Source organism: Primulina eburnea, chromosome 11, assembly GCF_022965805.1.
Source record: "Primulina eburnea isolate SZY01 chromosome 11, ASM2296580v1, whole genome shotgun sequence".
NCBI classification, from domain to species: domain Eukaryota; kingdom Viridiplantae; phylum Streptophyta; class Magnoliopsida; order Lamiales; family Gesneriaceae; genus Primulina; species Primulina eburnea.
In genome coordinates this window covers 40,247,144-40,272,880 of record NC_133111.1, presented here as the reverse complement: position 1 = coordinate 40,272,880, position 25,737 = coordinate 40,247,144, and the positions used below count along the sequence as shown (strand labels likewise).

The 25,737-nt window shown below is 35.1% G+C and overlaps 2 protein-coding genes, 1 long non-coding RNA gene and 1 other non-coding gene across 4 annotated transcripts; 2 read left to right on the top strand and 2 right to left on the bottom strand.

The window, feature by feature from the left end:
- The first annotated feature begins 8,777 nt into the window (after window positions 1–8,777).
- LOC140806035 (ATP-dependent DNA helicase DDM1-like) lies at window positions 8,778–15,571 on the top strand. The gene is given in 18 exon segments (XM_073162467.1): window positions 8,778–8,908; window positions 9,104–9,181; window positions 9,745–9,921; window positions 9,923–9,988; window positions 10,067–10,104; window positions 10,106–10,154; window positions 10,353–10,699; window positions 10,795–10,984; window positions 11,100–11,275; window positions 11,950–12,019; window positions 12,105–12,294; window positions 12,616–12,714; window positions 12,800–12,894; window positions 12,976–13,095; window positions 13,737–13,856; window positions 14,380–14,478; window positions 14,583–14,693; window positions 15,021–15,571. Coding segments are annotated over 17 exon segments (2,253 nt in total). The 5' UTR covers window positions 8,778–8,908; window positions 9,104–9,115; the 3' UTR covers window positions 15,261–15,571.
- An 89-nt stretch (window positions 15,572–15,660) lies between these two features.
- Window positions 15,661–16,725, bottom strand: LOC140806036 (acidic endochitinase-like). Its single transcript, XM_073162468.1, has one exon. The coding sequence runs from the start codon at window positions 16,558–16,560 to the stop codon at window positions 15,679–15,681; it is 882 nt and encodes a 293-aa protein (XP_073018569.1). The 5' UTR covers window positions 16,561–16,725; the 3' UTR covers window positions 15,661–15,678.
- A 642-nt stretch (window positions 16,726–17,367) lies between these two features.
- Window positions 17,368–17,439, bottom strand: TRNAE-UUC (transfer RNA glutamic acid (anticodon UUC)). The gene has a single exon. It is a non-coding gene; the product is annotated as a tRNA-Glu (tRNA).
- Window positions 17,440–17,750: 311 nt separating this feature from the next.
- On the top strand, window positions 17,751–18,960 carry LOC140806034 (uncharacterized). Its single transcript, XR_012112436.1, has 3 exons — window positions 17,751–17,891; window positions 18,319–18,661; window positions 18,823–18,960. It is a non-coding gene; the product is annotated as an uncharacterized lncRNA (long non-coding RNA).
- The last annotated feature ends 6,777 nt before the right edge of the window (window positions 18,961–25,737 follow it).

Below are 25,737 nucleotides of genomic sequence, written 5' to 3'. Positions count from 1 at the left end.
CCATAATGTCAAGTCATTAAGAATTTGACTGAAAATTTAAGCGAAAGCGTATCTGAAATCATATTCCTTACTCCTTAAGAATGGGTGATGATCTTCCAGATCTGCGGACTATTTTTATTTTTATTTTTGAGAGAATCCTTCAATTTCTCTTCAGAACGGGCGATTCGGATATGGATGCCTATTATTAAATTATGATATTTCTGTTTTAACTCATCACAAAACATAAATTACAATTTTTGTGGGCAGCCTGTGCATTTTATGTTCCAGAAAAATTGTGTTATTTTACATGCTTCTTCAAAAAAAAAATTAAATAAATAAAAACATAGCCTATGTATTTTATGTTCCGGACAGGTCGTTTTATTTCCTTTTTTTCGTGGACAGCATGTGCTTTCTTTTAGATTTGGGGAAACAAGTAAGAAATTTTTATAACCTGGGCAACAAGTGTAATATATTTAGAAAACTCGTGCGAAAATGTAAATTTTGAATTGAGTCGAGTAAACTTTTGAATGCATGGAGGAAAGGAAGTTTATGAAAGTTTGTGATGTGGATTGTTCTATTGATAGTGGTAAATTTTGTTTGATTACCCAGCAAACACCACTTCAGTCCTTTTCACTTGCATTGATGAAAACTCAAGTTGTTTATGAGATAACAAGATAACATATGATAAAAAGAAGACATGCATTCAACCTTTTTCATCAACTCAGTTATAAAATATATTTTTAAGTAAACTTTTTTAGGAAAGCGCTCAATATAACTCATGAATTCTCAATCCTTAACATCAAGCGTAAACTTATATCGCTTCACATAAACAGTCAAGTTTTCCTTCAAAACTTTTTCGTAAAAGTTTCCTTTAATTTATGAAATATAGCTAAAAAATTACTCACAGTTCATAAATTTTTGTTCAAATTCTCAATGAATCCAAGTTGGCAGAGGTATCCCGAGCCAAATGCCGAAATCAAAAGCAAGTAATCAGTCAAGTCGGTAGGTGCATTCCTACTCGAAAGCCAAAACTCGTCATCACTCAAGTTGGTAAAAATGACTCGACTCAAAAGTTAAGACCCAAAACCCGTAATCAGTCATAACTTTGCTACAATCATAGAAAAATCTTTAACATTTTCATTAATCATCCGCGTCCTTTTTTTTTATAAAAAAAATCATTGTTATTTGATGATATATATATATATATATTAAAATTTAACTTGAATCCAAATTTATATTTAGATGATACCGAATCAATCGAATATCATTGAAGTTAATCAATTAGGAAATCATATTCATATAAAAAAATATTTATAATTTAAACGCATCTTATTCACTACCGAAAGTTGCTTCTTGTACACTAGCACTCGAAAGGGGTGGTTCGGCTACCAACAAAGGCCTCTCATTATTTCACCAGAAATTTTCTATGTCTCTACTGTCTAATAGCTTAAGCACCTAGAATAGAGATTTCACTTTTCCAAGCCACAAATCTTCATCAATTGCATAATATTAAGAAATATAAACTTTTTATATTTGACCTTCTATCCGAAAAAAATTTACGAAACCGGTAGCCGAACCGCACCCTTCAATTGCTAGTGTATAGGGATGTAAATTAACCAAATCGTTTGCGAGCTATTCGAAGCTCTGCTCGATAAAAAGTTCGTTTGAGTTTGTTTGTTAATCATATCAAGCCAAGCTCAAGCTCGATTTCGAGGTCGAAAATTTAATCAAACCAAGCTCATTGTATTAAATGAGTGAAATTATTGCAATATTATTTATATGGTGATCAATGTATGATGAATATTTGTTATCTGGATGCTAGATGTATTATTTTGGGATGTTCAATAATATAACGAGTTTATGTTTTTTAGTTGTTATTTTTTCCGTTTTGGTTATTTATGAATGAATTTATATTTTTATGTCTGATTTAAAATTAGTTCATAGATAGATTTAATTTTTAACAAGCTCGAATCAAGCTCAAACTCGAGCTTCATTCTATGATTTGCGAGCTCGATAACGAGCCGGGCTCAAGACATGCTTGTTAAACATGATAAACGAGCTATTAATGAATCAAAGCTCGAACTCGGCTTGATTAACATGATAAAAGAGCTTTTAACGAGCCAAGCTCGAGCTTTTATCGAGCTTAGTAATTTCAATACAAATAATACAAACCGACCTCGAGCATGATAATAGAAGCTCGAATCGAGCTCGAGCTCCTCAAACAATCTTAAACGAGCCAAGATCAAGCCTGATAGATACTGTTTGGTTTGATTTGATTTTGATCGTTTACATCCCTACTAGTGTACAAAGAGTATCTTTAACACGTGTATTTGTAGAGCGGTCAAAATGGGTTACACCTATTGGATCAATCCACTTTGCTACATAAAATATGTAAATTGAGTTGACAATTACTCCATTTACCAAAATAAAGAACAGATCCAGCCTCACCTAGTGATGAGTCGAGTCAATATGCCCGTTCCTCCATTACTATGCATTTGTACCAAGTATATATATTAAAACAAAAATATCAATGACATAATTAATAATGTAGATGGGATCTCTATTAATTAAAGATTAGACCAATTAAGACCACTTTTTTTAGGCATAATTAAGACTTTCCTTGAAAATAAAGGATTGGGCCAATTATAACCAGGGCCGCCTTTTATTGGGCCATTCAACGAAACGAGCGTACTCCCATACTTCTGAAAACTGGAGCTCGACTCTGATGGCTCCGCAGACTCGGTCGCAATCGAACTTGGTACGCACTTTTTTCTCGAACCTCTGCTTCATTTTTTACTCTGAACTTTCGCGTTGTTCATTGATGATATGTTTGGAAAACGATTTACGTGTTTCAATCGATTTCATAATGCAACTTCTGTGTGTTTTTCTTGTTATATTTTGGGGGCACACGGCTAGAACTATGGAGTATCTTGGTTTTTTGTTTGAATTATTGTGGCGGTAGGGTTTTGTAATTAAAAAACGGCACTACTTTTAGTTCAAACGTTTTTATTTTTATGTTTCGTTTGATTTTGTATTCTTGTATATGGTGTATTAGTTAATTATTTTGTCATAAGCAGTGATGTGGTGAAATCAGGAATTATTTCCTTATTTTTATCAAATTATTGGGGGAAAATATGCGAAATTTTTGAAGTTCGTATTTGAGAGGCGATGGAGGAGACTCGATTTCATATAATTTGCTGGGAAAGAAACCTTTTTTTAACAACTTCAGTAAATATATAGGTTTTCTTTTTAGGGGATCATTCCCTCTCGTCACCTAGGAGATTAAGTGGAAAGAAGAGTTAATTGGGTAGGATGCGATTTTTAAACACTGTCCATTCAGTTTGTTCGTCAAGACATGGAAACTTTTACCAATCAAGCCTGTTCGGATCCTTTAAAGTGTTGCTTTTGGCTGTATATTTCTGCAATTTATTAGTTAAATCACAATACACAGAAAAAACAAAAGAAGATTTGGTGTTGAACCATGAGTTATATTATGTTGTGCTTCTTTTGTTGCTCAAAGTTGAATAACTGATATGATATGGTTAGGAAGTGCATTTGTTGTTCTTTGTGTCAATTGTGAAAAGTAGAGATGTTTAATGCCGTAGAATGTCAAGTGTACGCACATGAATTTTGATGTAAAAGTGATAGAGATCTTTTCACACTCGATGGAATTACAAACACTTTACACCATTAGTGAATTTTAGTAATAGGCTTGTGATACTATTTGAATTTTGTGATACTTTGTGCATTTTAATTTAATTTACTAATAATAAATTTAAAAATAATGGAAAAAGATAATTAGTTATATAATCTCAGGTTTCCAAAATTCTAAAAGATATTATCAGAATTTTAGAAGATTCAGCTATCCCGATATTCTAGTCTTTAGGAAATATCTTTTACATGCTCAATCTCAAAAATCTTAAATTTCCTCCACTCGTATGTTTCTTAACCCTGCTTACCAGGCAAGAAATTTTTGCGTTAATAAAACAATGTATGTGCATGTGTGTTTATGCTTTATATTTATTTATTCTTGATAGCACACAAATATTATGACACAATCATCTAACCAATAATAATTGGAATTTTAATTCATAAATTGTAAAATTAAGAAATAACTGTTTTTTCCAATGGAATTGCACTGAATCGGTCGATGAGATTCTATACTGAGTATGTTAAGTTCATTGGACATCCATTGGTCATCATTAGTCCAAATATGTGGGATTTATTCTTGACCCCACAAATTTTTTTTTTGCTAAAACAACGGTTGAATCTATCATGAGGATAATATATTTATTATGATAGGTTAAACTAAACCAAATTATGCATAATTGAGGTCCATAAATGACTCTACCTCACAAGAATCTCACTCTAGAACTCCTCGGCCTAAAGCCCAAACTCCGTATCTTTCCTGGTAAATGCATACTTGGATTCTACTGCAAATCAACACGAGGAAAACCATTTGATCCAGTTTATCTTCAGGCAAATCACAATACACGTTTTCAGATTTTGAGGTATAACTCAGAACCCATTATTTAGATCTATTTCTTGAGGTATAACTTAGAACCCCATTATTTAGATCTATTTCTGAGCATAAGAGGTTATTAACTTTAGGTAATGAATTATTGTGATGTTGAAAATGAATCTGCAAGTTTACAATAGATTTTATGTTACGACCACCACAGTGGGAATGTCCGAGAATTCAAGTTTACAACTTTTGTTGTTACCCTTGAGGTCAATTTATGGTCGGAATGTTTGGAGTGTGCTGAATTATTTGGTTTCCAAGTAATGATCTGAATGAAAGAGATGAATGCGAATGATATGTGATGGAGATAGTCAAGGATGGTGATGATGGAATTCTTTATTTAGTATTTTAGAGAAGATTTTCTTTCAAAACATATGCATTTTTGGTGAGGCAATCCGAGCCTTACATGTTTTCTACTCTCTTCCCTTCTATTTTTTTAATCTGATTTTGTTAGAAGGTGAAGAACAAAAATAGGCTTGAAAAATTAGAATCCAGTTCAGAGCTGCAGTTTTAGGCAAGTTAGAAGTCTCATTCCAGTATATTTTTCTAGTTGAACGGGCTGCTGTCAAAGGGAACATACCTTTTTGGGGCTGGCAGAGGGTGTGAATCCAGTGTTGTTTCATGTTAGGGATTTCAGTGATGGAGCTTATGTTATTCTTCTAATTTGGATTTTCAGAATCGGTTATTTTTTGTTCGATATCGAGTCTTGAGGAACTTTGTTAAATTTCATCATTTAATTGTAAGATTTACGTTGATTGGTTCGAAACTAATGTTTTAATTAAGTCTTCAACTTGTTAACAAGATTTTAAAATCTTAAGTTTATTTGTTGAATTTTAGAACTTGACCTTGTTTGGTCTCCGGGAGCAGGGCGGCAGACATACTTACACATACAGATGTTACATAAGTGCTAGGATGGACTTAGGACTTGTTCTCTTTTACTGTCATAATGCGATTATAAACTATGTCTTTGGCCATGACAAGAAAACTTGCTATCTTTTTGCAGTATTAAGCAGAGTGACTAATTGATTTCCACTGATGGATCGTGGCAAGAGACCTGGTAATTTTTTGGGGACGAGGAACAGTAAGTTGTACATGGATCTCAAGGGCATTATACGAGAAAATGCTCTTCCATTTCTTCCGGCCAAATCACTTTTAAGGTTCCAGTGTGTTTGTAGGGACTGGAAACTTCAGATATCGACTCCATTCTTTGCCCACAACCAGTCGCTTTCATGTCGTGACGTTTCAGGTTGCTTTTATCAGATACCTGGAGGACCACCAACATTTATTTCTGCAGACCCAATATCCTGTGGTGTGCCAGATCCTTTGCTAAGATTTTTGCCCGAACCAGTTAACATCAGGTCCTCATCCAACGGACTGCTCTGTTGCCAGGGTTTCGCTGGAGATAATCCGTACTACATTTGCAATCCTGTCACCCAGCAGTGGATGAAGCTCCCAAAGCCAAACGCTGATCATGGGCATCATCCAGCTATTGTGCTCGTATACGAACCGTCCCTTCTTAACTTTGAGGCTGATTACAAGCTTGTTTGTGCCTTTCCTTCTTGTTAAAGAGAAGCAATGATCTGCCATTGAAGCAGTTAAGCTTCTCGTTCATAGAGCAAATATGAGAAGAAGAGGAAAATAAAATGTATTTCCAGAATTGTGTTTTGAGTACAAAAGTCAAGCTATTTATATCCTGACTAATTAAGCTACTAACTAACTGCAATATGTAAAAGACGTGTACACGTTTACACACTATTTAACAGCCCCCCTCAAGCTTGTAAGATGTTGAGGAGTGCAAGCTTGGATATCAAAAATTGATGCTGATCAGATCCCAACGGCTTAGTAAAGACATCCGCTGGTTGCAACTTTGTGGAAATATGTGTAGGGCGGATCACATTGTTGCGAAGCTTTTCTCTAATAAAATGACAATCATTTCTATATGCTTCGTTCGTTCATGAAACATAGGGTTGGCCGCAAGATGTATAGCAGAATTGTTGTCACAAACAGGGGTGTAGCTTGATCAATATATAACCCCATATCATTAAGAAGACCACGAAGCCAAACAACTTCACATACAGCAGTAGCCATCGAACGTTATTCGGCTTCAGCGGAAGAACGCGATACCGTGTTCTGTTTCTTAGTCTTCCAAGAGACAGTGGAGGAGCCCAGTTGAATAACATAACCGTTTGTAGACTTAACGGCTCATAGGACAAGATGCCCAGTCGAATCACAAAAGGCAGACAAGTGGAGATCATTAGTAGCTGAGAGGAAAATGCCCAGACCAGGAGTCTTTTTAATATATCCAAGAACACGAAAAAGCAGCCTGCAAGTGAGATTTCTTTGGACAGTGCATGAACTGACTCAGATATGGACAGCAAAACAAATGTCAGGCCTGGTGATAGTAAGATATATAAGACGACCAACAAGGCGTTGATAATTAGATGGGTCACTGAGAAGGGGATCAATCTCAGAAGTAGAACATGTCACAGACTTTGAACTATCAAATGCGAGAGTTGTAAGCTTTAAATGTTGTTCCATAGGTGTATCAAACGGTTTGCAACCAGACATTCCAAATTCTGACAGTAATTCTAACGCATATTTGCGTTGATTCAAACAAAGACCAGCTTTGGATCGAGCTACTTCAATGCCCAAGAAATACTTCAAGGAGCCGAGATCCTTGATGTCAAAAGTTGCATGAAGATAGGCTTTGAGTTTGTCAATAGCAACAGAGTCATCACCAAGTAATGACAATGTCATCCACATAAACTAACAACAAAGTGATTAAAGTCCCACGTTTCTGGAAAAACATAGAATTGTCATGCATGGACTGCGTAAAACCTGCTGCAATTAGTGCAAGGGAAAATTTAGAGTTCCATTGGCGAGATGCCTGCTTCAAACCATATAGAGATTTGAGAAGTTGCAAGCATAGTTCCTTTGCTTCCTTTCAAAACCTTGAGGAATGGTCATATAAATTTCTTCCTGTAAATCACCTTGCAAGAACGCATTAGTCACATCCATTTGATGTAAATTCCAGTTGCGTGCAGCTGCCATGGATAAGAGACAACGAACAGTAACAATCTTAGCCACAGGAGAAAATGTATCCTCATAATCGATACCATATTGTTGGGTGTAACCCTTGGCAACAAGGCGGGCTTTGTAACGATCAATGCTTCCATCCGCTTTGTATTTGATTTTGTAAACCCACCGGCAACCAATTGGTTTCTTCCCGGGAGGTAAGGGAACAATATCCCATGTACGATTGGTGTCCAAGGCAGCAATCTCCTGAGCCATGGCATCACGCCAAAGTGGATCAGAAGCTGCCTCTTGATAGGACTTGGGTTCGGTGAGATTAGATATGGAAGCAAGAAATGACCGATAAGAGGGTGATATTTTGTCATAAGTGAGGTAATCAGAAATGCTATGAACTGTAGAACTGGATGAAAGATTGGAACATACATAATCATGGGTCCAGATAGGAGGTCGTGAAGATCTAGTGGACTTGCGGAGTGGAATGGAAGAAACAAGGTCAGGGGAGGTAGAAGATGTAACAGCTGCTGGAGGAAGATCAGTGGTTTGAGGATGGCAAGGATCTTCCAGAAATAAAGAGGTTGAAGGAGGAAAAACAGAGGATGGAGAAATCATTGAGGAAAAAGGAAATATATCCTCATGGAAGACGACATCTCGAGACACAATAAACTGTTTTGTAGAAATATCAAAAAGCTTGTAGCCTTTGTGTTGGATAGGATAACCCATAAAAACATATGGTTTGGCACGGACATCAAATTTATCATGTGGCTTAAGATTTGAAGCATAACATAGGCAACCAAAAACTCTAATGTGAGTGAATGAAGGGAGTCTGTCAAACAAGACCTCGAAGGGTGTCTTATTCGATAATAATGGAGTAGGAATCCTGTTAATCAGGTATGCAGCATGTAATACACATTCTCCCCAATAAGGATCAGGAATGGATGCTTGGAATTTAAGGGCTCGAGCTATGTTAAGTATGTGGCGATGTTTTCGTTCAACTAAGCCATTTTGTTGGGAAGTATATGGACAAGAGCTTTGGTGAAGAATCCCTAAGGATGTGAATAATAATCGGCAATCATTATTGAAGAAATCGGTGGCATTATTAATCTGAAAAGTCGCTAACTAGGTACTTTGATGAAATAACCCCGAACTCTGGGGGCAAACATGAACATTTGAATTCCCGCCCAAACCCTAAAAAATCATCACATCAAATTAAAATAATCCATTTATTGAAGCCATAAATAAAAATCTGCACTTTCATTAATTTTCGGTCCCCTGTTGCTTCCATTAGAGAGAACGGAGCAGAGAAATTCTAAAGGAACTCGCGGCTCTTCATTTTTTTGGGTGTGTAATCTGAACCTATTTCCTTGTGATTATCTAGTATGTTTGTTTTTAGGAATTATTTCGTTGTTTGTGCATGATTTATGAAATTTGGCTTATTATCTTGTCATTTTTGTGAGATTCTTTGTATGTTTATGTTTTTGTTTCGTCATTTACTTGCTATGAGAGCTTCAGGTTAAGTGTTCGCTTTCCGTTTATAGGTATACGATTTTTTGAATTATTTTTATGGCGTAGGGTTTGAGTTTAATGGCTGAGAACGGAGCAAAGAGTGAGCCAATGGCAGATTCCCCGACTTCTGTTCTTGACGAAGAGGTACGATCATTTACTTTATCTCGATTTTCCCTTTCTGTTACTGTACTTGTGTTACCTTTGTTTTTGAGCTCTATTAGCTTCTTTTTTCTCTTTTCTTGTTTTGTTTTTGGAAGGGAATATCTGTGATTGGAGTACCAATTACAGCTAAAAGAGTATCTTCACTTTTTAAAGTGAGGTTTTTTATGGGCGTTTGTTTTCATTGAGAAGTACCTAGTTTTCTTTTTTGACCTATCTCTGAGAAGTATGAATGTTGAGAAATAATAAAAATACTGGAAAAAGACATTGTTTTATTTAATGACCATGTTTTTATTCCTGAGTGAATGTTGATCCTTGAGGTCTTTTTTTACGAATTATCTGGTCTACTTTGCTAACTTGATACCATTTTGTTATGGGTATTGTGTACTTGAGTTGCATGGGTATTGTGTACTTGAGTTTCCAATGCATTGGGTTCTTGTTCGTTCAATGGAACGCGTAAATTTTGTAGATGTAGTCGTCCTATTCTTTCTTGACTTTATTAACATTCTTCTTACTTCACTGATTCTTAATACTACTACGAACTGAAGGACTGCAAGGATAACCTTGCCGATAAAGTGAACATAGAAGATTCTTCTCTTGTTATAAATGCCATGGAAGAGGTGGAAGAGAAGTTAAAGGAAGAGCGGCTAAAAGAAGAAGGGGTAATGACAACTGAGCCTAAAAAAGAACCTCAGTTAAACGAAACCCAATTCACTAAACTGGACTGAGCTTTTAACTCAGACACAACTTTACACGGAGTTTCTACTGGAAAAAATGAATGACATTACAAAGGTTTCGTTATTTCCAGAATCTTTGAATTTAAATTATGTTAACTGGTCACTTAATCTAATTGGTTTTTCGATTTGCTAGGATGGGTCAGAGGACGATGGCGAAACTTGCTTCGGAAGTCAAGAGAATCTGTGGTTCCAAAAGAAAGGCTGGTTCAAGCTATGGAAATGTAACATATTTTTTCACAACGTCCTTCAGGTTTTCAAGAATTTTAAATTTAGTGCTGTCCTGTTGAAGTTCTGCATCCAATTCATGATCTTGTTTTTACTGGTTTATACCGTATTGATCTGAGATTCATTATGTGTCTTATGTTGTTTTATTTTAATTCCTTTGCTCCATTTCACCTAATAATGTCGTGCATCCATAGAGGAAGGCAAAAAGAGCTGTTGCAGCCATGCTTACAAGATCTAAAGATGATGGTTCTGCTGAAGATTTGACCCTCACAGATGAAGAAAGAGCTGAAAAAGAGCAAGCCAAACTGGTACCTCTGTTGACTGGTGGAAAGTTAAAGTCTTATCAAATTAAAGGTGTGAAGTGGATGATCTCTTTGTGGCAAAATGGACTAAACGGGATCCTCGCTGATCAGATGGGACTTGGGAAAACAATTCAGACTATTTCCTTTCTTGCACACCTCAAAGGGAATGGATTACATGGACCTTATTTGATTATTGCTCCTCTCTCCACTCTCTCTAATTGGTTTAGTGAAATCGGAAGGTACTTGACTGTTATTTCTGCCTCTGGAGATGCCTCAGTACGTTCTCTTTTTCAGCTTGTATGATCGATATTGGTTACTTCATCCAATTGATTAGGTTTGCACCCTCTCTGGATGCAATAATTTACCATGGTGATAAGAAAGAAAGGGCTGAAATTGTTAGAAAGTACATGCCTAGGACAATAGGTCCCAATTTCCCTATTATCATTACTTCTTACGAAGTCGCTCTAAGTGATGCAAGAAGACATTTGAGACATTACGGCTGGAAATACCTCGTTGTTGATGAGGTATATCTAACTGATACAATGAGTCGTTCACCCTGAAATTTGTTAGCTGCCTGAATTTAAAGAGATATTTATGTGTCTATTGGTGTTTATTTCGCAAGATCTGATTTTTTTGAAGGGGCACAGGTTGAAGAACTCAAAGTGTAAATTGGTGAAGGAACTAAAACAAGTATCTGTTGAGAATAAGCTTCTATTGACTGGAACACCTCTGCAAAATAACTTGGCTGAGCTGTGGTCCCTGCTAAATTTCATCCTCCCAGATATTTTTTCATCTCACGAAGAATTTGAATCTTGGTGATTACTTTCTATATCATAATTATATTTGTATTCTTCATTGTGATATAATTGTTCAACTGTTGCAAGTCAGTTCTTTATTTCCTTTTTGCAAGCATTTCATATAATATAATGCTAGAGGCACTGTTTTGTATCATATGCTTACGTTATACTTTACATTTTTAGGTCATGGCATCCACTTGTAAGTGATTAGTTACTTAGTGTATTTGATATTTGGTACATTTTTAGATTGTGATGTTCTCAAGATATACCTACATTTACGTAAAGTTTTCCCCTGTGATCTAGCATAGACAAGTTTCCAATTTGGCGTACATACACCTGAGATGGTTTAATTTGGTTATTATTTTCAGAAGAGCCTGATGCTCTCTATGAGAAGTTAATATGTGGTGAAGTATTTATATATAGTTTTTACTATTACTGTTGTTGTCGTTGCGTTGAAGAAACAATTGGTGTTCCCAGAAACTAAAAATTTATGTGGGTGAAAGTTGGAAGGGTAATAATATCTGTCGAGCTGCTACTAGTTTCAATTTCAATTAAACACCTTTTAATCCCTGATTGTTGTTTACATAGTTTACCATTATTGAGGTAGTCCATGAAGCGTCCTCTGTATTGTATGGATAATGGCTGAAGTGTTTGTATTCTGATTATTTGGTTTGTGATGTGAATATTTTCAGGTTCGATTTTTCAGGAAAGTGCAACAATGAAGAGGACAAGGAGCAATTGGAAGAGAAACGAAGGGGACAGGTCCGTTTAAGATGATTGATATTACTTGAACAGGAGACCAAGTATATGAATACTAATGTCATTTTAGTTTGGTTTAAATGGGCAGGTGGTAGCAAAACTCCATGCTATTTTGCGTCCTTTCCTTTTACGCAGAATGAAAGCCGACGTTGAACATATGCTTCCTCTGAAAAAAGAGATTATCCTTTATGCCACACTGACTGAGCATCAGAAGAACTTCCAGGATCATCTCGTCAATCGGACTCTTGAAAGTCACCTCAGAGAGAGAACAGATACCGGTGTTGACTTCTTTGCTATTAAAATTCATATGCAGAAATTTTTTCCTGAATTTTTAGTGACCATTTTTGAATGGTGATTCTCCTCAAAAGAACCAAAAACTTGGAACAAAGTAGCAATTTTATGTTTCTCTCTTGGTCTGTTTACTTGGATCTATTCGTATGGAAAATCTTTCTGTTTACTTGGATCTATTCGAATGCAAAATCTTTTTTGCCCAACACTCAATTCAACACTCTTTGCTTGCAAAATCTCAGTTCATGATTACATTGTTTTTGTCAAAGTGTGTGTGATGATGATCCCGAACTGATTTTCTGTACATGCAGCTCATAATGGCATGAAAGGGAGGCTAAATAATTTGATGGTTCAACTTAGGAAGAACTGCAACCACCCTGACCTTTTGGAGTCTTCGTTTGATAGTTCTGGTAATTGAGCAGCCCATTAAAGTTGATTTAATGCGAGTAATTAAAAGTCCTCCATAACCTTTCAATCTCCTATATTTTCTGTCAGGCTTTTATCCTCCAGTGCAACAGATAGTTGAGCAGAGTGGCAAATTTCACTTATTGGACAGATTATTGGCTAAGCTGCTTGCTCGCAATCACAAAGTACTGTAGAACTTTTTCCTTTGTATGAAGATGTGCTATTATTGCTTTATTATTTTATTATCTTCAAATTGATTGAAACAGGTTTTGATATTTTCTCAATGGACCAAGATTTTGGATATAATGGACTACTATTTTAGTGAAAAAGGATTAGAGGTGTGCAGAATTGATGGCAGTGTTAGATTGGCAGAGCGAAGAAGACAGGTATGGCTGTTTTATCTATATTTATTTGCTTGAGTCTATCCTCGTGCTTCTCTTTTATTTGCTTCGGTCTATCCTCATATTTCTCTTTGTTCTTGCAATTTCTTCCGTTGGTTTGAAGAATTTCTGAATTTCTGGTGTCATCTCTTTGCATGGGTTATCATTTCATATATGTAGTTGTATAATTTCACACCCGTTTAGTATTGTTCACGGTAGCCATAATTTGAGAACACCATCTTTTGTTGATGTTTATGAATGGTTTTTCTGCTCTGACTTCGACTTCACATGTTGCACCTAACTCTCTGACTTTTACTCCGTTTGTTTTGAGAATACATAGCTATGATTGGTTATTTGTTTCTCAACTATCATGTCACTTGTTATTCCTTGCTGTTGTACTAGTTGCAAGAGTTGCATAATCTTTACCTCATACTTTCGATTGAATGTCATTATTTTCTGGTGATGCTTCCTGCTTCCATGGATTTCTATATTAAGTACTAGTCCAACATTCCAAACTTTAATGATGATCACTGTTCATTAAAATGAAAACCTTGTTCTCAATGCTCTCGTGCTCCATGTTTGCTGGCGGCTGATTCCCATATATGTAAATTGATTTGACCTGTCAACTACTCATTGAATCTAAACAGATAAATGAATTCAACGAAGTCAACAGCGATTATAAAATCTTTCTCCTTAGCACTCGTGCTGGTGGGCTGGGTATTAATCTCACTGCTGCTGATACCTGCATTCTATATGATAGTGATTGGGTACTTCCTTCAACCACTCTTTTCATCTCTCTCTCTCTCTCTCTCTCTCTCTCTCTCTCTCACACACACACACACACACACACACACACATGCGTGCACATGTACCCACACAACCACTACTGTTTTATTTGGACTGGCAGTGCTATGATTTGGCTGGGTTTGATCAATTCAACTAAAGAATTATATAAAAATAAAGTATTTTTTGAAATGCGATGTTTAAAAAGTGATATTTGTGATGGCGAGAGAGAAGGATAAAGTAAAATAATGATTCTCTGAAATGTAGAGAGAAATGCTTGATTGTGTAGTAAATATATTTTTTGTTGATCTGATAGTTTGATTGATGATTTTGAATTTTTTGAGTGCTTTTTTTAAATGTGCATATTAATTAATTTTTTAGTTAAGTTTGGAGGGGCTTTGATTGAGAGCCCAAACAACTGGGCTTTTTCTTTCATTCTTATCTTTGTATTTTTTCTCTCTTCTTTAATTACAATATTCTGAAGATTTAATTGCTTTTGTTTTCCAGAATCCTCAGATGGATTTACAGGCTATGGACCGATGCCACCGAATAGGTCAAACAAAACCTGTTCATGTTTACAGACTGTCTACTGCTCAATCCGTGGAGGTGCCTACTAATCGGCATTCTTCTCTCTTTTCCTGCTGTATGTTTCAGTTATTTCATGCTTATAGTTTATTAAATGCGAAGAAATTGCCACCCTATACTCTTAGGGTCGAATTCTGAGAAGAGCTTTTAGCAAGTTGAAGCTTGAACATGTGGTGCTTGGGAAGGGACAGTTTCAGCAAGAAAGATCCAAGGCCGATGGAATAGACACAATGACGGTCCTGTGAGCTATTTCCTCATCTTGTGTGTTATTTTTTGTGCTTCCAAAGTTCTTGTTGTGCATAACTTTTTGAAATCTCTTTGTTTTTGTTTTCTATTGTTCGCTGAAGCTAGTAAGCTTGTTATTGTTGTCTTTCCACGGTGCTTGCTTTAGCTCTATTTCGGGTTCTTTGAACATTTTAAATTGTCTTCTCACAGTTGAATGGTTGTAGAAGTTCTCTTTTATGTTCTTGTTTGGAATAAAAAAATTATTTCTATCAAGGTTCATATAGCTCAGCCATTCATTTTACTTTTGGAAGTTGATTAATTTATGTTTTTTTTTCTAGGAAGAGGAGTTGCTAGCAATCCTTCGTGATGATGAAGATGAAAAAGACAAATGGATTCAGACTGATATTAGTGAGGAAGACCTTGAAAGAGTTCTGGATCGCAGTGATCTGGTTATGAAATCATCGGAAGAGGATGAGAAGTCTACATCCAAATCAGCTGTTATTCCTCTTAAGGGACCTGGTTGGGAGGTGGTAATCCCAACTGCAACTGGAGGCGTGCTTGCCAACCTAAGCAGTTAATGAGATAACATGCTGATACCTTTTGTTCTTGAAGGAACACAGAACATTGTAGCCAGTCTTTATGTATGCTCAAGTTTCCTCTCCTTTTTGTCAGTATTTTGAGAGGAAATGAATTCTCTAATTGATGATATGAGTATTGTAAAGTTCGTGGTCGGTTGAAGGCTGTTGGTACTTGGTAGGATAAACAGTCTTTGGATAAAATGGTGAAATTCCTTAACATCGATGGAAATGCCCTTGGGATTCTTATTGTTTCTGAACATATTGTCCAGATGATGTGCTGGAAAGAAGCTAAAAGCATTTACTGTCAACAATTCAAACGTATATATTAACAAGCACGAAACACAAACATATGTAGACATGGTTAAACACGTAATTTTTACATGACAAAACTCAATTAACAATCTCCATGAGAGATGGATCAAACATCATTCTTGATGGAAGAACTGTACCCAGAATCATGATATCTATCCCATAGCATTACACCTCCATATTTTGCAGAACCTTTAATCGCGGGAAGCACTTGTGAAGTAAGTTCTCCTGCAGGAACAAATCCTGTGCCAGCAGCATCTGGGGATGCTGGTAGTCCAAGAAATATATTTCCTGCCGGGATCGAGTTCCAATCCTTCCACGCTTCTTCAAAGCTCGTGGTTCCAGAAGAGTATTGGCAAGGAGGATTATTGTAGAATTGCACCCAAACATAGTCGAAAAGTCCTGTCTGAAGTGCATTCCCAACGTAGTAATCAGGGAACGGGCACTGTGGTGCTGCAGTAAGGTACACTTTCTTCCCCCTCTTGCCATAGTTAGAAAGGTATCGGGCTAAATCGTCCCAGTACAGGTTTGTTCCTCCCTCAATGTCAAAGTCGACTCCATCCAAAACTGCATCACCTAATGGCCGGGAGGATGATGTTCCACCCAAAAAATTGTTCCAAAGATAAGTTGCAACTTGTCTGGCATCAGAGGCAGAGGAGAGGTAATAACTTCCGGCCCCTCCTCCGATTGAGAGCATGACTTTTATGCCTTTCGCCTGACAGGACTTGATTTCGGAACTTAAACCAGTGCAGCCATTTGTGTAAGGATCACAATGGCCTGCAAGATTGATCATAGGTGCCTGGCCATTGCCAAATGTAGGGAGAAAAGCTATGTTCACGAACTGATAGCTTCCGGTGGCACAGGTTTCTGCTAATGAGCCTTCATTTCCATTCTGACCCCAATAGATCGCGATTTTTCCGGCTTGGGATTGTGACAGAACGAGGCAAATTGAGAGGACTAATGTGATTGCAGCCAGTGGAGCTGGTGCCATCGCAAGTTCTTGATTTGGTGGTTGTTTTTGTGTGTAAAACCTTTGGGAGCTTTCCGGTTTATATAGAAGGTGGTGGTCCTAACCGCACAAGTGCTACCGCAGAATTCAAGATTAGAGCTGCGTAGTATCTTGTTTAGCGTACGTGGGCTGCCACTGCCGCCGAATTTTGTGACTCCTGGTTCGATTTATATGCATGCGGGTACATTGAGGCCAAATACAACCGACAAAAAATATGTCATAAAAAAGCTTTAATGCACACAAGATATTTACTAAATTTACCAATTACTACTCATATCAAGTTCGTGAGTATTTAATTGAAGATTATTTCAAGATTAATTTTGAAATGAACTTTTAAATATCAAATTTTTATTTCAAGATTAATTTTGAAATGTTCTTTTAAATATCAAATTTTTAAGAAAAAAATATGTTGAATAAATATCAAATCAAACTATTCTTAGTTGTTATTTTTTTTGAGAGAACTATTCTTAGTTGTTATTAAGTATCAAGAGGGAAATGACGATAGGAGTGTGAAGTAATGGAAATAGTTCGAAAAATAGTTGATTCGTATTCGAATTTTTATTTTTAAAACTTGATAAAAATTGTTTTGTGTGAGTTTTAATAAAATAATGTCGATTAAATTCGGTGGAACTTACCCTGGAGGAACATTTAGATTATTTTGATACAAAACATTTGTCATGAAATATATTTTGAATATTACTCGATGCATGTTAATTATCATGATCATTTCTTTGTAATTAATTAACAAGAATTGTCCAGTTGTCATTTTTGTTTGAATCCCAAAAAACGTTCCATTGCCGGGAATCGAACCCGGGTCTCCTGGGTGAAAGCCAGATATCCTAACCGCTGGACGACAATGGATCGTGGTAACCTATTTGAGCTTAATATTTTATATATATATATATATATATATATATATATATATATATATATATATATATATATATATATATATATATATATATATATATATATATATATATCATAAAGTAATACCTTTCCTTCACTTCAATATGTACGTTTTTAGCGAACAGAATGGTTTCTCAAAACCCAAATCAATCGATCGGTAAACATCAAAATGGACCCGAAAAATTATCGATTCCGCAGCAAAACTCAAGCCATTGGCGATTCTCCAGCGGAATCTGTTTCAATTCAGTTCGATTGGAGTAATTAATATAGGGCAGGATTCGGTTGAGCAACTCAATGATAACTCGATCGAAGCTCGTGGAGCAACTGAGAGATTACCAGATCCGATCCCAGCACAAGTGGCCGGCCCTCACTGTATTCTCTCCCAAACCCATTATCTCCACCAGGTAATTTCATTATTTTGCTATTTCTTATGTTTCATAAATTGGTTTATCTGGACTATTTTCGTTCATACTGTAGAATTTTATCCCAGACGTTTTTTTGGTGATAAATGACTGGAAATTTTCGTAAATTCCTGGATTAAAGCGACATTCATGACTATATGCGAAAAGATGCAAGTTTGGGAATCTTGAATTGACTGTATGCATGGCTTTGAACTATATTGATCACTGCTGTTATTAAAAGAAACAATGATTGGCAGCTAGAACAGTAACTAATCTTACTGATCATCTATACCTGCACCATCTACTACGTTTATAGTCCTCTCATTATCGGATTCAAAATCGACATCTTCTTCATTATCTTCCTCAGAAGTATCTAAATCTTCGTCAAGTTCTCTAATGGGATGTTCTTTGCACTTCTCCTTGGTTGTAGCACTTCATCCGCTCCCGAGGCATCCACTACCGTTCTCCCGTGGCGAGGGCAGGCGACGGCGAGAGATAATTAGTGTGGTGGGCTTAGTGGTTGATAGTGAGAAAAAGTTAGAACCAAAAGTTAAAAAAAGAAAGTGGAGTGTGATTTAAATAAATAGGATTTTGAGATTTAAAATTAGTTGACTTTAACTAGGTTTTTAAAATTTGTTGACTACAACTTAAAAATGTTTTCTGCCACACCTGGCCTACCTTGACCTCCTGGCCACCGTCGTATAGCTTGGGCTGTCTAAAACAGCCGCCTCATGCAAAGGCAGGCGCCGTTTCGACCGTCATTTAGAACACTGGTAAGATACCAACACTTTTCCATATTTATTCTTATGTTTACTCCCTTCTTTCCTTGTTTCCATTTAGTTTGTAATCCCGTCAAAGGTTTCTTCAGTTATTTTACCATGTTGTTTTTTCACTTTCTCAGGTACTGATATTGTGGTGTCTATATTTTGGGCAGCGCTTTTTATCGTACTTCTAGTTTCATCATATAGTACCCTCTGCTTGAAATATTACTGGATTTCCTTCGTTATCATGTGTCTTGACATCCTTATTCCTGTACGTTTGAGAATTTCTCGGCAGTCGCTTGCAAGAAAAAGGGATAGAAGATTGTTGCTACCTTTATCCATGTGAACGATCTCATCTATTGCTGGGCAATCTACTCCTCTTTACCTGCAGATAACAGAGATTTCACTTCTCGGGAAGCCCGTTCTGCAAGCTCATTATTATTGATTTACTGAATGCTAATATCGGTAGGGCTCTTCCCGACCCTTTCCTCTTTGAATTTATACCAGAGAAATCTAGAGTTGCAGGAACGACACACACAACAAGCTTGCAGCACACGACCAACATTTCTCGCTCGAGTGATTAGAAACTCTCTTGTACTCGTTTCCAATAGTGAGAATAACTACCCCCCAATCGACTTCTTCATGGTTTCACCATCTCCTGGTCGTAAATAATGACCAAATCAGGAACTTTTTTACTCCAGATGAACTCCACATGAACCTAGGGAAATACCAAGCATCTGATATGGCAAACAAGAGCCTTTGGATTCTGCAGAAACAGAAAAACTATGTTGTATTCCAATGTTTAGCTGAAATCAGGGCTACACAAGAGCAAATATGTTTGATTTCCTGTCCTGAAAAAAACAGTTTCTCGCAGGTGTCCAACTTTTAGCATTATTGATGTAGTTTCCATTCAGATGATGTGATTCCCATATACATGTAATCTTTTCATTAGATATTTGATATCAATTCCAATGAGTTGAATTTTTCACGTAGAAATGGGATGATATATTTTTTACTTTGATAGGCCATGTACTTTCCTGTTTTTTTTACTCTAACGTAATACAGATACAAGTTTCTAAGTGTACACAGAAAGGGACAATAGGGTGATTTTGATACTGAAAATGACTTAGTTCACCCTCAGGACTCCGTATATCTCAACGTGAAGTCTCTTATACACAGTGCCACCGACTTACTATAGCCAGATTTGGAAACATAGACGGGCAATACAAAATGGGATAGGGAGATATTGGATAGACGGGGCAATGAAATTTCAATCTTAGTCCGTCCGCTATGTTGTTTTGACAATTTTAGGTTGTTTTCCACGAGGTGATAAGGTGATAGTGTGTGGTAGAAGTAACATTGACACGAAGACGTGTGTAGTGTCACATAAGACGTGTGTAGTGTCACATAGCACTCCAATGGGAAAAAAAGAAGATTAAAATTACAATTATATTGCAATATATTTCTGGTTATCTTTTTTATTTCTCAATTTCATATTTTCATGCCTTACTCGAATATAATATATATATAAACTATGGGGTTGAGAGAGCTCGAACTTGAGCCACTTACAAGGTGAAAATGGGTGAGACCACTCAGGTTGAAGCCCGGTCTCCTCATTGCATCCCTTTTAACTGCTAATAATGACTCTGGATTCTATCGGGTATTTAATTTCAAGTTCGACTTTTTTTAAAATTATCTAGTTATTTGAGCTTCAGCTCGAGAATGTTTGTATTATAATTGTAGGATTTAAATTTTTTATTTAAATAGAAACAATTAAACTCGAGTTCGGTTAAATAAAGTTCGAGTTGAGTTTTACTCGAATCGCTGATGAGTTACTCAGAATACAAAAATCGATCCTCTCATAATAAGTGAGATGTAAATAACAATTCTCTGTATTAAATGTTGACAAATTTCGAATGTAAAGATGGAAAGGAATAGCATGAGCATGAATTGTTTTGATTTGGTTTAGTAACAAATATTAGATTGTCTGCCACTTAGGTCCTCGGCTTTTCCAAACCCTTGAAGTCCACCAAATGAATCCATGGATCGATAAATCACATTATAGAGATTTTGACTATCAATCAATTATTAATTAGATAAAAACTTGTGTGAGACGGTCTCATGTGTCGTATTTTTTGAGACGAATATTTTATTGGGTCATCTATGAAAAAGTATTACTTTTTATGTTAAGAGTATTACTTTTTATTGTGAATAATGTGCAGTATTTTTTATCTTATGTCTTTTTATATAAAAGTAATTTTCCTAATATTATTAAAAGGTTGCTTCATGTATTTGCAAGGAAATTTTCATATTGAATTATTTAGAGGGTTGGGTTTTTTAAACATAAACATTTATTAAATAGTTTTAGCTCATCTTGAATTGTTAGACATTATTTTAAAAATTTAAGGATGTCATGATCAGGCTCAGTTGGGAGCTGATATACAATAATAATAATAATAATAATAATAATAATAATAACAATAATAATAACAACAATAATAATACAATAATGAGGTTTCATTTTCAGCCAAAACTTACGGGTGTGGCAATTATGTGCAAGGGAAATGCATGGGTCAAAAAGTGCGGCTACAAGAGAACAAATATGAAGCCTTTAACACTCAATTTATTATCGGGAAATTTGACTTCAGTTCCCAGCCGCCGTTTTTTTTTGTTTTCAGTCCCTAGGTACTTTTTTAGTACCACATTTCCACATGAAGTGTACCACATTTTGTATGAAATAGTACCACAATTTTGTGGGTAGGGAGTGAATGCAAAGAAATATTATGATTGAGGATTTTTCAATAACTTCCCCATTATTATTATTATTATTATTATTATTATTATTATATAGGTAATTTAGAGAGAGATATTACCCACTTTAGTATTTCTTATAAAAAAATTAAAATAATTTTTACTTTAATTTTTTGAAATAATTGTACGAGATAATTGTAAGAATTGGAATTCAAAATAAATTATAAATAGTAGTGGTTTGAGAGAAATATATAAATAATTTATGGAAATAATTTTTGCATAAATGAATAACATCACTCAAATTTAAATATAAATTATAATCTCATCTACACTAGTTTCTTGTAAAATATATCATGTTGGAATATTTTTTCTGATTAATTTTTGTTAGAATTTTTATTCTTCTATGTATTTTCTCAATAAAAATAAAAAAAAGTAGCCTGTGGCAGGTGTATTTAAATGAAAATGAATTGTATATTTTAAAGACCAAGATATTATGTATTAGAGGAAATATAATTCTTTTCTCATATGTTATTTTCAGTACATCTTATTTTTAGTTCTAACATAAACAGGAAAAAAAAAAAAGAGAAGTTATTATATTACACTAGAATTAAGTTTCGATTAAAAAAATGCAAAAATATTGCATTTTAATATATATTAGTATAAAACATATTAACAATTTGAGAAGAAGAATTATTTATCTTTTTCAATGGAAAGAAAAGAGGAAAGTTACACTTTAATGGCGAAAGTACTCCATAACTAAAGTTATACAACAAAAAATAACACGAACAATCATAACAAAATCCATTTCAAGTACCAAAAAAAAAAAATTGATTATGAATGTTCGTAGAATAATCTCGATTTTACGTCATCGTTTACTATTTATTATTATTTTGGAAAAAAGGTTTGTATACGTTTTTCCATAATGGAAGTGAAAATTATTAGTTATTGAAATTATTTTTCCCAAAAGCGTAAAAAGAAATATTTATTTAGGTGTAAAAGAGTGTACCATATTGTTTTCAGATTACTTTTATTTATTTTTCACTTTTTTATATAATTTTTAATAGTGGGCCCTAAAGTCTTGCTTTTATCCTTTTAATCTACTTGACGTGGGCCATGGAGGCTCGATCTGGTCCATGGAGCCCAAACAGGCCGAAAGAAAACGGCCCTTAATCTTAGTAAACTGGGCCCACCCTATCTTCCTCTTTTTATCCTCTTATTTTCTACAAACTTCACCTCAATTTGTCTCATTTACTTTTTGTTAATATTGCATATATATATATATATATATATATATATATATATATATATATATATATATATATAAACACACACACACACACACATAGAATATACAATACTAGTGACTAGATGTCGTACAAATCTCAGTTCTAATTTTTCACAAAATTCTTGTGAGATCGCCTAATAGAAGAATTTCGTAAGACAAATCTTCGACTTGACTCAATTCGAATAATAAAAAATATATTTTTATATTAAAATATTACATATATATGAATTGAGTCGATTCATCTAAAAAAATATGAATAGGTGAAACTAGAGTGAGTCTCATGTGAGAGCGTCTCACGGATTTTAATCTGTGAGACGGGTCAACCTTACTTATATTCACAATAAAAAATAATACTCTTAGTATAAAAAGTAATATTTTTTCATAAATGATCCAAATAAGAGATCTGTCTCATAAATACAACCCGTAAAATTGTCTCAAACAAATTTTTGTCAGTGAAACTATCATGCATTCACAGGAACCCTGTCATAGTAAATAAAGATAAATCAGGTAGAGTGGTTATCGGGTCAAATTAGCCCTTTACACATTCATCTCTCTCATTTTGACCCGTCCCATTCGTGGGGCCCACTAAGCTCCTACTTTGTCAACGCGTCAATCCAGGACCTCCACTGCCAACGGTAAAAAGAAACAGACAGATCTCACCGTCCAGTCCCCGATGGACGGATGAGATCAAAACATTTCTAACCTCGAGAAATTTCAAAACAATCATAAACAGTGACGTCATACACAGTACGGCTGACGCAGCAGTTAGGGCCGAAAACGCCGCAGGCACTGCACTGCAGCGCGGAGCTGTCCCCCGTTCAGGCCGGGGGAAAAGATGGTTTTCTGTGGGCCCCACACTGAATAAAGAGCTACGTCATCGTCAGTCTTCTATGGCGACGGTGCTAAGAAATCAATGGTGACCACACATCCTAATGGCGAGATTTGCGTGTGTGTGTCTATGTATTGTAAGATTGGAGAATTAATCTCACATTTAAATTATAATTATCATATTTCATGTTTATTTTTTTTTTTAATATCACCACATTTTTTAAAAAAATTCAGACCGACCAACACTTTTGAATTATACCTGAAAAACAAATCTCATAAAAAAGTGAGCTAACTTCAATACATTCACAATGATTCAAATGTAAAAAATTAATTAGTTGTAAATCATATTGTTGAGAATGATCAATCATCTCATCTCAACTTGTTGAAAACAAAATAATTTGTGAAAATAAAATCATTAACAATATTTCACATTTTTTTCAATCAATAATCACAAACCATCAATCGTAGCCAACTGCATAAATGTCAATTTCTGGACCAGATATATCATCTGATAAGATTTATTAAAGAGATACTCATTGAGCTATAATAGTTCGATTCTTGAAATATTGAACACCGATAAATTAAATCAAGTTTGATTTTAAAACAAGTGGAAGACACTCGAAATAATCATTCGTAGAAAACGATTAGACAAATTGTAAAGAATTTAAGAATATGCAAGTTGAATGAGGAAAATGGTTGAGGCGTTTTATATATCTGATATGATTGATTATGGGGATACTCGTTGAGCTACAATAGCTCGGTTCTTGAAATATTGAACACCGATAAATTAAATAGAGTTTGATTTTAAAACAAGCGGAAGACACTCGAAATAATCATACGTAAAAATCGATTAAACATATTGTAAAGAATTTAAGATATATACAAGTTGAATGAGAAAAAATATTTTGGTTGAGGCGTTTTATCAAAAATTTGGTATGCAATATTTTGGTATTTGAATAACATATAAAATGCTTTAACAATGCATCTTTAAAACTATGAAAAAGATAAGTAAATGCAATAAATACATAGACACAAATTTGTTTATGGAAGTTCGGAGATCAACAACTCCTATGTTACTCCTTCTTCCCCTTGGAAAAGATCCACTAGAAGACTTTGATTTATACAACACCTTGTACAAACTCACTCCAGAAGGACAAGACCCAATTAGAACTTCTAGCATTCAAGATTGTAGGCAACACTTCACAATCAGCATATTGTTTAACGTCTCATATTCAAATACTACAAACACATTGTTTTACGTCTTTGTGTGAAAACTCACTCATCTAATATTTGAAGTTCAACTATCTTGTATATATGTAAGTGATTGTGTGTCGGAAATTTATCCTTTACAGTGTACATCTCAAATATATCTTCAAACAATGACTTATTCTCTCAACTAGCTGATTTCTTCATGCTAACTATCCATGCTTTGAATTTCCTTCAAAAGCACTTATTTGATTTTCAGGATGTTGTATTGATAGGCTCCAACAATGATATATACGTTAGATACAAGAATATGACCGTTTGAAAAGTTTATGTACTGTTTTTGAAATTGCAACAGTCAAATTCGTCTTGCTGGACTTTTTTTTGAGCTTAAACTGGTCAACTTAGCTGGTCGTTCAGTTCAACTGATCGTTCAGTTCAGTTGATCAGCAGCTGTTTCGGTTTAGTTCAGTTGGTCAGCTGCTGGTTCTGTTCAGTTGGTATTGTTCAGTTCAACTGGTTCAGTTTCAGCTTGTGCAGAACCAGTAACTTAATCGTCATTTATCTGCATCTTAATCTTCGATTCAAACTTTGACTTCTGCAGATGATTTGTAGATTACTGTCTTAGTTTTCCAACGTATAGTGAATCGCTTCATCTCAATAACCGAGCTAAGAGATATGACCAAAATACTGCAATATCTCATAACCAACTGATTGTTGTTTTCGTGTAATCAGTTTGGTAATTCAGCGATCAGTTAGATCATGATAACATCTGATTTGTCCAACTGACGTGCAATACGACTTGTTTCAAATTGAGTTTTCTGATTAGTTATGTTGTCGGATTGTCATTTGAATCATTCAGCTGAGAGATATCATCAAAATACCGAATATCGTCAGAAATTCAGTTGGACTAAATTCAGTTTCTGTTTGCTTATTGTGTTTGCAACTTCACACATGACTAAATATGTGAGAAATATAATAACAAATTTTGTTAACATCAAAATCAAAATCACGAACTTGA

Excerpts from the sequence above, each read along its gene's own strand:
- LOC140806036 (XM_073162468.1), bottom strand. The coding sequence starts at position 16,560 with ATGGCACCAGCTCCACTGGCTGCAATCACATTAGTCCTCTCAATTTGC.